General features: G+C 43.0%; 1 protein-coding gene across 1 annotated transcript in view; it reads right to left on the reverse strand.

Moving 5' to 3' along the window:
- Positions 1 to 10,671, reverse strand: part of LOC104619166 (armadillo repeat protein deleted in velo-cardio-facial syndrome-like) — a gene marked incomplete at its 5' end in the record, with an annotated part of 23,329 nt that extends 12,658 nt beyond the window's left edge. The window contains 2 exons of the mRNA XM_010284952.1: positions 8,962 to 9,087; positions 10,611 to 10,671. Of these exons, the coding sequence (XP_010283254.1) occupies positions 8,962 to 9,087; positions 10,611 to 10,671 (187 nt within the window). The remainder of the gene's footprint in view (positions 1 to 8,961; positions 9,088 to 10,610) is intronic.
- Positions 10,672 to 11,348: the final 677 nt, after the last annotated feature.

The raw sequence follows: 11,348 nt of genomic DNA on the forward strand, positions 1-11,348 counted from the left end.
GGAAAGATTTTTGGAAAAACACGACACGGAAGAAAGCATAAAGGTGTGAATGAGCTTGGGCAAAGAAGAAATTTGAAGCTTGTTTTGAGCAGAAGAATTTTTTTATTTGTACACATGTAAAGAATGTTTTTCACATAACAAGATGCTGTCCTAGAAGTGTGGCATAATTCAAAGCAAGTTTTCCACTAGCAAGACAGGAAACCTACAAACACAAATCACTTCTCATTACTTTCTCTTCAAAATCACCCATCTCTCATACACATATTTTTCAGCACATATCACAGATTTTTGTATTTCAGACATCTTAGATCAAACCTGGAAGGAAGAAAACTGAACAACGCTATCCTATCAAGTAGATATCTTATAATTTTTTTTCTTTTTAAAATCCTCTGTTGCTAAAGGCTTTCTGAAATTAAAGCCTTACATTTCAAATCTGATTGTTTCTCTGTATTTTTCATACTAGTTATTGCTGTGGGACTATGTGAGTCAAGGTCTCAGAACTCAGTACTTCAAACCTCATATAACACTACCCATAAACACAGGCCATGTTAACCCCCTGGATATATAGGGCATATTTATCTCATTGAAAGTTAAGAAAACACTTAAAAGCCAAGGGTTTCTTTGCTCCACACCAAAACACTGATCTATGCATGAGGATCCATAAGCTCCCATGTGCTGGCTCACACTTTCCCTGTTCAGCTTCTCACATGCATCACAGCACGCCTGCATTCTTCTCAAAAGACTGGATATTAACCTGCTCCATGTCCGTGACTGGTTTTAATGCCACCACTTGCTTGCTACATGACACCCTAGATATGTGCAAGCTGCAACATATGGCAATCCCCAAAGGCATCCTGCCAATCCATACCGCTTACTTTCCTATTCTCCTATGTCCTCTCCTTGCATTGGGATCATTGCCCTCTATATTGAATGCTGAGGAAAACCATAGTTACACGAAGCATGAACAGATGTATAGCTTTTCTCCATTCCTCAAATAAGTTAGTGATTATCTGACTCCAATATGACCTTCATAACACCCTTTTCCTCTGCCACTTCACAAGGTGAATTGGCAATCTAAGAACTCTTCAGGAAAAAACACCACTGCCTGATAAGCATGCAGTATTCCTTTCCTGAATGCTAACACTTAAAAAATCTCTTAGGATAGCTTAGTGGAATTTTGACACTGTTATCTTAAGGAAGCTTTGCTGAAATGTAAATCAGATGAGCAAAAGAGATGAAGGCAGGTTCATTAACAGATAATATTCATAGAGAACATTTACTGCTTCTGTTATGAGAGCTCAGACTTGCCTGTGGTTGCATAGTATGCAATTGTTCAGCCAGCCTTCTCTGATGGCTTTGTTTTAAAGTGTCTAGTTATAATTTCAGCATACTTGGAAACAGCCCCACATGTTCACTCTCTGCTGTTATCTGTGTGCAGTCTACAATGTGCCCTTTCTGTCAGCCTTTCCCTTTCCTTTCTGTATGTTCCTTTTTGGCTGACACTCTTCCTTCTTTGCAGCACCTCATTGTGTATGAATACTAAGATGCAACAACCCTCTCGCCACCGCTCACCTCCTGTGGACAGAGTTGCATTCCAGTCACGCACCTCCCACCTGCTTTCTGTCATGACTTCTCTTCATGCATGAAAGCCTCTCTTTTTTCCTACTTGCTAACGTAAGAGCATCTCAAATATGTCTTCACCTTCTCTCTTCAATAATTCACAGCATTTCCTCTACCAATTACCAGTATATTTCTGCTTTGGGGCATAACCCCTTAGCCAGTTTGGTGGATGATTCCCACCTCACTCCACACATCCCCGCTTCCCAACTGCTTTTATGCCTCTGCTCCATTAGCATCTGTTTTAAACAAAGTTAGCAAGTGTTACGCACCATACATGCAACTCTGTCCTCCCTCATGCCTCCCTTGCTCCCCTCAACTGCTGCACGCTTCCAGCACTGCAGCACTTCTGGCTACACCAGGAAAAGGCAGGCAGGAGTTGCTAAAACAAAGTATTATGAATGCCCCTCATGGACGGCTGCTCATTAGCAGAGATGAGAACCTAATAGCGAGGAAGTTACTGCTGCACCGGAGGGTTCTTCCCTCATTGACAGCAAGCTGACACTTTTCATAAGCATTACAGTCCCTTAAAAAGAAACAAACAAGTTTTATATTTTCTCCATCTGCCTCCTGTCCTAATGAATCCAGCTCTGCTATTTATAGGATGCAATTTGTCTGGATTATTATAAATTTCCTTCCAGTGTTGTGTGGAGGCCTCACACATATCTCCACTAAGTGCTTCAAGCACGTTCCTGGGAAGCACAGCTGGTCTCACCTCCATTAAGCACCTGCTTCTCTTCAAAACTGATTTCCTTAATTTCAAGATCATCTTAATTATTTTTTCAGGTAATGCTACTTTTGTGCAATATATGGATAATTGCTTATATCCATTTTTTAAATGGAAATGAGAAAAGAGGGTCATTAGTGATAGGTAGTACATCAAACAAGAAAAACATCCACTGTTTTTCTTTTTCTTTAAAAAGCTGTTTTAATTACAGCCCAGATTCAGCACTGCCCTTAAAAAGACTATTTCTCCTGGAATAAAGGAGACTTTTCCATAGGTTATGGATTTGTGCTAGGTTTCAATCTACACTATTTCCTCCCAGAAAAGCATGAGGATAAGTTACTTACTGCTTTTTTCATTGCAGAAAGCAAAGTAAACAAGTTCTGGAAAATGCCTTGGATGCTGATGTCATTGTGAGTGGCAGACGTTTTATAGCATCTAAGCCTTACCCCCATCTAATGGCATGAATGTGTGTACAAAGGAAGATCTTCCCCATTAGACTGATCTTCACCAGTATGCTGTAGTCTCATCTTTCTGAGAAAAGGAAGATGAGCTGCTTTGCAGCAGAGTTGCTCAAAACTGGCAAATGGATTCGTTCTGTGTGACGTTCACACTACCAGGAGATGCCACAAGGATTATCCTGTATTTGCCCACAGAACAGTGACAGCACAGACAGCAATTTCAATGCTGAACAGAAAACACCTGAGAAGTAACTGGGTGTGATCAGGCATCTCGATCCATTCAGCAATCAGTGCCTGTGCTGAGAAAGATGCAGCAGTTCCTGGATTATCTCCTCCACAAACCTATTTGCTTTCATCTTGGCAAAGCTCATCCTGTGCCTATACTTGGCTACATTCTGGCAATAACATAAAATATTGCGCGAGGTGCTTATCTCTGATACACCAGCTTAATCCCAAATTCAGACAACTCTCTTTGGAGCAAGGTTTCCAAATCTATTCCCCTTCACCACCCATCTCATTTAGGATTTATTCTTTTCCTACAGGCATGGGAAATTATGCAGATGTAGATACTGGTCAGATGAGGGTTCTTCTACTGCTGCAACAGAAACGTGTTGCTTCATTTTTTACCCCTACAAAAACTCCGGGTTGCTATTTAAAAAGAGAGGCAGTTTCATATGAAGCTGGAAAGATGCTGGCAACACTGTAGGAAAAATAAAAGAGATAAACCCCTAGTCCTAGGGAAAAAACCCCCAACGAACCAAACCACTAAAATGAACTCTGGTAGCTACTCATTCTTGCAATGTTCACAGGCATATTTGCATCAGCATTGTGACTCGGGCCAGTTTTGAAGTGAATCTCCCACTTACTGTGCTTTGGTTCCCAACACGGGGAAGCAGCAGCACCACCTGGACTCCTTTTGGGATGAAACTAAACCAAGAGATGCACTCCAGGACCAGACCGAGGGTGTGCTGACCAGGGATGGAAGTTCAAGGGCTGATCTGCCCGCCCTGAGCCGGCCAATTCGAGCGCAAGATGTGACAGCTACCGGCAGATGGAGCGAGAGGAGCCCGAACTGCAACTTCTCTGCAAGGTCACGCACTAACAGACTTTGTAGAATAAAAAAGCAGCTCCCTAAGCAACTACGAAGTTATAAGCCAGGAGAAAGAAAGAAAAGAAAGACAAAAAGGAAAAAAAGAAAAAAAAAGAGAAAAAAGAAAAAAAGAAGAGAGCCATGTCAGTAAAAGAAATGAACAATTCTGCAAGAAAGAAAAGCTCCACAGATCTTGGAGTCCTGCCCTCTGCCGACAACAGGCTGGTAACTTCATTACAGCCTGTGTAGTTCATTGTTCGCAAGTTAAACGGTTGTAAACCAGAGTTCAGAATTATTTGCTACAGACATGTTTTCAGAACGTGTAAGCAGCAAATCAGTCCAGCAGTTCAACCCTCCCCTTCCAGGAACACCTCACCCCGCAGCATGATTTTATAATAGACTACATGAAAAATCCCACTGAAGGGGGGTGGTGGGAGGGGTGGCAGCTGGCTACTTTTATAAAAACAGTAATCAGGTCCTTAAAAAACCCGACCCACCAGCTCCATTCCACCTGTATGCTGTGCTTCAGCACCCAGTGCACAAAGCAGCCTGAACGCCAACATAAACTTGCAAGATTCTTCTAATTGAAAGGCTTAATAGTAGCAAAAATGCAGCCAGCTCCAAGAGCCAAACGCTTGGCATAATCGATGTCGAATGCAGCTTGATGCAGATACATGTAGAATATCAAGTGTCATACAACAGAGGCACAGCAAACTTCCACAACGAAGAAGAATGAATAGGAACTGTTCAGAACTGTCCAGCTATAGCTTTCACTTCAAGGTATAGTACAAGTCAGGATAGGTATTACACTTACTGCAGAGATTCCGTCAGGAATGCAGCATCCGCCACTGAGCCAAGGCTCTGAAGACAGACAGAGCAGCCTTTGAATAGTACTGAAAAGAACCACCAGAATAATATGGGACACACAAGACTCAAATCAGGCTTGAGGGAATGTTTAAGGGGAGCTTTTCTATTCAGAAAATGAACACCATAGTGTGTGACCTTTCCAACTAATCTACTAAGTCACACACAAGTTCTAAAATTACGTAAACTCTTCCCAGCTTACTGCCACCATGAAAGCAGCAACGGCATGCTAGTTAGAAAGGGAAGCAAGCAACCCCCACCCCAGAGGATGCAAGAGGAATGTTACCAGCACTACCAAGTGTGGAGGTATGCAAACAATCAACACAAGGAGCTAGGCTGATTGCAGGGGAGACAGAAAGGAAAGGAAACGGGAGGGCAAGGCAGCGCAGGAGAAATAAAGATGCCTAGGAACGCAAACTGTCTTTTGCTTTTGCTATAATTCTTTACATTTCCCAACCTCCACAAGCTGTCAAAATAACTTCTCTTACAGAGTGCTTTGTAAGAGGTTGGTTATATTCCACCTCATATCCAAAGAATATGCCATTTAACAAAGAGATGGCGCAATTAAACACAACCCATTTTGACCTTCTGTGAGTTCTAGCACTTCTGTTTTCTGTGACAAGACATTTTAAAGCTAATACAGTTTTCCCTTTCCAACGGGCCTGCAAGCAGCATTTGTCCCAACAGCGTTTGATATGCTGCCCCATAACAAAGGCTTTTTTTTCAAGCATATGCAGCTAAGTCTCTTGGCAACTGGAGATGCTCCAGTTCCATTAACAACCTTCTCTCCTCTGTTCACTAATCAGGAGCGAAGGCTCTGGAGGATCAATACTTAATAAGCCTCTGAATGCTGCTGCTGCAGGTAACTAGAGCACCACCCAAGCTACTGGTTCAAAAGGGGAACGTGCTGTCCCCATAGGCCTGTACCAGGCTGATGCAGAGAAGGGAGAGCTGGTCTCCCCCAAAAGGGAGTGGAGGCATGGGGGTGAATTGCAGCACATTTAAACATTTGTAGGTCACCTTTGGCAGTGTTTTTTGTTTGTTTTTGAGAAACACCATTGTTACAAGCAACAATGCTTTGGACCCAAAGTTAACACTCAGTCCTTTGGCTGAATGATTAAAATGGATGGTTCATGTAAATAGCTTCCTTTACCCCAGGCCCAGACTTGCATATGACCTCGGAGACTTTAAGTACAGTACATGAAACGTTAACACTTGCTCTCTCACCATTTTCTCTAATTCAAAGTTATTTTAATTTATTTCACGGTGATAACTGAATGCATTTTCTTTTAAAGGGAACAGGATAATCATGTTATTCCAAAAGCAAGTCTGTTCTGAAATGCAATTTGTATCTAAAAATCAAACATTAAATAACCTTCTCTCCCTTTCTCACACACAGAACACACATTGGAGTCTCTGCTTTATGAGCTACATATCAAACACGATCTGCTTGGAAGCGCAGGTTCCCCTTTTCCCATAACCAGCTTACCATGGTGTTTGCAAGCCCCCAGCATGCACTCCAAGTCCTGCATCACCACTGTAAAATGTCAAAATGGGACTTGGTTCAAAATCCCAGCTCACATGTGCATATGAATAGGAAACTAATTCGCACCACAGGTCTGCCAGCTCTGCAGGGTGTCACAGCGTGACACTGCTACCTGTGTGAGGGTACTGTACTCCTGGGTAGCTCAGGCACACCCGAGACTCTAAGCTAGGGGTGAACACTCTTTTACCTGGAGAAACTCTGTGTCTGCGGTTGTCCTTTACTCTTGTCTCAACCACTACAGTATTTTAAGACAAAAAACAGATCAGGCTTATGAGGCTGGTGATCTCACTGACAGTGGGTCAATATGCCAGGAGAGCAGCAATGCGAATCGTTCTAGGTGTGGGCAATCTTGCCTGCTGCCTCCATGGAAGCTTCTTCCTGAAGCTTTCAGGTTGGACACATGCCTCTAACAGCTGATACCCAAAGGCCAGTGGGCAGAGTGACGATGCCCAGTGCACTGGGGACTTCTTAGACAGCAATTTGGCCCATGCATGCAAGATCAATACCAAGTGTGTCATCGATCACGTTATGTTTCCCTGGGAGGGAAAACCTGAATTTCAAGATGCTGTCTGCTAGGTAACAGGGCTATTAGCACAACAGTGGTCAGGGTGAAACATCCATGTTTATTTTTTTAGATCTCAGCGCTGCTGTTGCTACTATTGACCCTGGGTGCTTCTGACATGTCTGCTCTTGTCTCTGCGAGGGTCCGACACAACTGACATGTTTTCTCTCTTCTCTCTGAAAGGACCCAGATGGTAGTGCTTGGTGACTGCTTACATGCCCTGAGGGGCGTCTCCTTGTGCGTGGCACCAAACAGCGCTATTTTGTCACCCCTCCTTTTCAGACACGGATAGCAATTGCAAGGACTGCACTATCCATACCAGAAAAAAGAACATTGCCTGGCTTGTCTGGCTTCCGGCGTTTGGTACAGTTACAGCAGTAGAAAATGCGGAAACTCAGGGAGGTGTCAACTTGCTGTCCTCAGAGCTGCAAACAGAAGCCATGAACATGTGGGGACACCATAATAATCCAAATCCATAGCACAGTCAAAGATGGTTCCCTATTTGCAACTCTGGAAAGATGCAGTAACAAGGTGACACTACAGAAAGCCTCATTTGATACAAGCAGGTGTGAAAATGGACTGCTCTCCTTAATGGGGAAAGCTTTTAAAGGGAGGAATTGATAGGCTGGAACTTGCTTACTCTCTGCTTCGGTAGGGCTTGAATTCACTGCTTTTTGGAGCACATTGCAAGCCTTTTCCATTTGGCTAAGCTTTCCCAAAGGAACAAAAGAAAGAGATGGCTGGTAAAGCTAATAGAGAGTGGCAACTTGAGAAAAATTACTACTTTTCTCATTATGTGAACAAATGTGTTTTTACAACTGTACATTCATGTATACATACCAGAACACATGTGTTTTCACAGACTTTTCCTTAAACTAAATAAACAAAACCCAGGTAAAAACATTTTCCTTACAAAACCCACATACAGCTCAGTAAACCATGCTACTGCTTTTCTTATCATAGCTGCCATGTGATGCAGCTGAACAGACCTGAGATCTGAGACAGAGTCTTTTCACTGCCATTACTAGTACAGATGCCTAATTGTCCACACCAACTGTCAGAAGGTTTGAGCTTACTGTATAAAATGTGTTTATTAAAGAAAAAGGGAGATACTGAGTAACAACCTGAAGGAAAGGCCATTAAAAAAAAAAACCCAAACCAAAATCACACCACAGCTATGTCCAGTAATAAAATACAATGTGTTGCTGCTAGTATCTTAACAACTCCAAGAACTTCATAACACAAAAATGTCTCAGAACATGTCATGACTGAAAATCAACAGCACTGTTAAGGGACTCCTTCCTTCGACTCGTGGCTGCCTGGACTTAAGCATTTTCTTTCCTCTGGTCTTTTGTGTGCGTTTAACTACGGATCATGTGTTCCAAACTGCCCTTTTTTAGCCTCAAGCCCCCATAAAACTCAGCTTTTTGGTTCCAGATGCCATCAGCTGCTTTGACTCCAGGAAGCTAACGAGCTTTTAGCTTCTTCCCAGCTCAGTAGTAGAAACCTGTCTGCAGAGAAAAGCTTACTGCAAAAGGAATCATGTATTAGTCCTTGGCTCCAGATGCCACTTACGTGAATTTATTTTATTGAAAAGATTCTGACATTACTCAGAACTGTTTAGATGTTGAACAGCTTTATAAACTTACCGTCAGAAAACCTCAGCAAGTAGGGAAGTACAGAAAAGGGGAAGAAACATTACAGAAGACAGCTTTAAGGCAAAATAAAAACCACCTACATGGTAATGCTTATTTAGTTGAAATATCCACACACTCTCAGACGTTAAGTACTGAGTTATGCAAGATAGGTAGAAAAAGCACAAGGAACTCTTTCTCAGCTCTGCACACCTCTTACCTATCTTCTTTCCTATCTCCAGGACAGACTGTATGAAATGCACTGGTGGATCATGAGGCTGGGTATGGTCCCATTAAGTGCCCTCCCCTGCTACATGACTTGTATCGGACATAGTAGGCCAGTAAATGAAAGCTCCTGTGGGGCTGTGGAGTGGAAAAGAGGCCACAGCACTATGCAGTGCAAAGCTGTAAGATCCAGCATCAGGTGGGAACCAGCTGTCAGACTGGAGAGCTCTGCACTTACCCAGCCGCAAGGTGCTCCTCCAGCAGCCAGGGCAAGGCAGCAGCCTGGCTGGTGTCAGAGGGGGCAACCGCAGCCAGCGGCCACACTCCTCCAGACCTCCATAGACGCTATTTCTCTCCACCAGGCCTGTGGTGAGTCAGGGTGTGGGGGGACCCACAGCACCTTGTGGGATCAGCCCTTCTCTGCCTTTATGCGCTGGGGTGCTGGCACTGCATCTTAACCAGCCAGGCAAAACCAAATCCTCCATCACTCGGGAATTTACAGAAACGGGATTGCTTTGTCAGGTATGGGACTACGGGGGTTTCCATTGACTGCGCTTCAAAACCCTGTCCTGCTGCTGAGGGACTTTCTGCTCTGGATTGAAAGCCCGTGCGCTCCTGACAAGCATTTGGATGTATCGGCAACGGGCACTGCTTAGAGCTGCGACAGACAAGGATCGACAGACGGTATTTCCACTCGGACTGGCACCTGTCAGGTTCTCTCCTTCGCAGCCTGTCTGGGTTTCTTCTTCAGTGCCAAGGGAAAAACAACTTCAAGGAAAAAACCAAAATCCTTCAGAGCTTACACACACTGAACTACGCTTGGAAGCCAATTTGAAAGCTTCTTTCTGGGTTACTCATGCTTCACCAAGTCTACTTATACTTCCACTTCTCATCATGATTTTTATATAAAGCCTCATAAATGGTCGTAAGACATTACACAGGTATTTGGTTATTCATATAAATTCAGTTGCTTGTTAGAGGCCTGTCTGCTTAAGGCAGTGAAGGGCTGCAGAACTCCACAGGTTGAATTCCTCAAGTAAGAAGGAAGAATACATGTGTCTATTCTCCAGTGGATCTACCCTCACAGAAACATCAAACACTTCAAAATACTTCCCAGTAGGAAGGAAATATTTGGATATAAACAACTAACCATTTTTTGGGAAAGGTTACAGAATCCAAGCTGAGGAGCAGCCAGCAGGTCCAGTCTCAGCCTACAGAAATGAAAGGTCAGTGATTCCTAATCACCGAGACTGAAATCGGAAGCCTGTTTGATTTATTACGGAGTCCTGCAATCTTGCCCTTATAAGCATTTTATAAGCAAGTGCCATATGGAAAGACTCCCCCACATTATTAAATAATTTATTATATGCCAACCCAAACACTTCCTCCAATCCTATCTGTGTCCTGAAATTGCTAATTAGTTCCTGATACAGTTTCCAAAGTCAAAAAAGTGTTTCAATTCCTCTCTCCATTTCATGAAAGTTGCCACATGCACCTGGAGGCAGCCCAGTGCCTCTCATCTGTCTCAATTACAGTCACTATGCTGCTGTCAAGCAACTCAAGTATCTCCCAAGCACCCAAGAAAAAGAATTTGATGTTTTCAATGTCAAATAAATGTCAGGCACGAGTGGAAGCAGCATGAAACAAAGGTTTTCTTCAACTTCTCTAACAAAAAATGGACCTCGCAGCCCAGGTTTTCAAGGTACAGTATTTGGGTACTTAATTCTCATGGATTTTAGCATAAGCTAAACACCTTAATGCCTTCAAGAACAGAGATTTCCCATCCATCCTCAAAGCACTGTATCCAGGCAGGGGTACAGATGGTGAGAGGCAAGAGAAAATGCTGCTGCTCCTCCCTCACTTGAACTGGGATGCCCCAGGACATACCAACATTGAAGGCGTAGAGCGAAGGGGTACTCTCCTCCTTTATGCCAAACATTCTCTGCAGCTTTTTAGAAAAACAGGAAAGTTTCTATTAAATGTAAACATGTCTAATGTTTGATGCACTGAGTATCTGATAATCACAGGCGGAACTGACACAAAACCACCTTTGGCCATAGAATTACAGATTTCCTGGGAACATAGATCTTGCTATAAAACTTAAATTTGGTCCAAAAAACAAGATAAGACAACATGATCTGGAGAGAATTAGCTCTCTGAAGCCTTGCCTGTCCAAACACACACATTTTACAACCAGAAATAAATCTATTTGCAAGTTAAAAAAAAAGAAAAAAAGATTGGGGTCCCCGCTTGTAGCGATGAATGAGATACTTAGTTGAAATGAAGAGGAAGCACAGAGATATTTTTCAAGATGCAGCAGGAGAACATTACAAAACATCCAACTGCGGCCTGGCCCCATCTTTACCATCACACAGGCATGGCTCACGTTCACAAACCACCAGAAAGTCGCATGAGAAATTTTACAACAAAGCCACAGCAGACACTATTCAAAGCAACTCTGACAGCTTCTTTGAAACCACTTCATTACTGTTGAAACAGTGAAAAGATCCCTAACCCGATAGCCACTTTGTTTAGGACAGTTTTCAATTTCAGTGCAGCTTTCTTATGGTAACATTATGCAATTAAAAACTGAGCTTAAAACTACCCATTGTTCATGCCTATAGA

Source organism: Phaethon lepturus, unplaced genomic scaffold, assembly GCF_000687285.1.
Source record: "Phaethon lepturus isolate BGI_N335 unplaced genomic scaffold, ASM68728v1 scaffold15544, whole genome shotgun sequence".
NCBI classification, from domain to species: Eukaryota; Metazoa; Chordata; class Aves; order Phaethontiformes; family Phaethontidae; genus Phaethon; species Phaethon lepturus.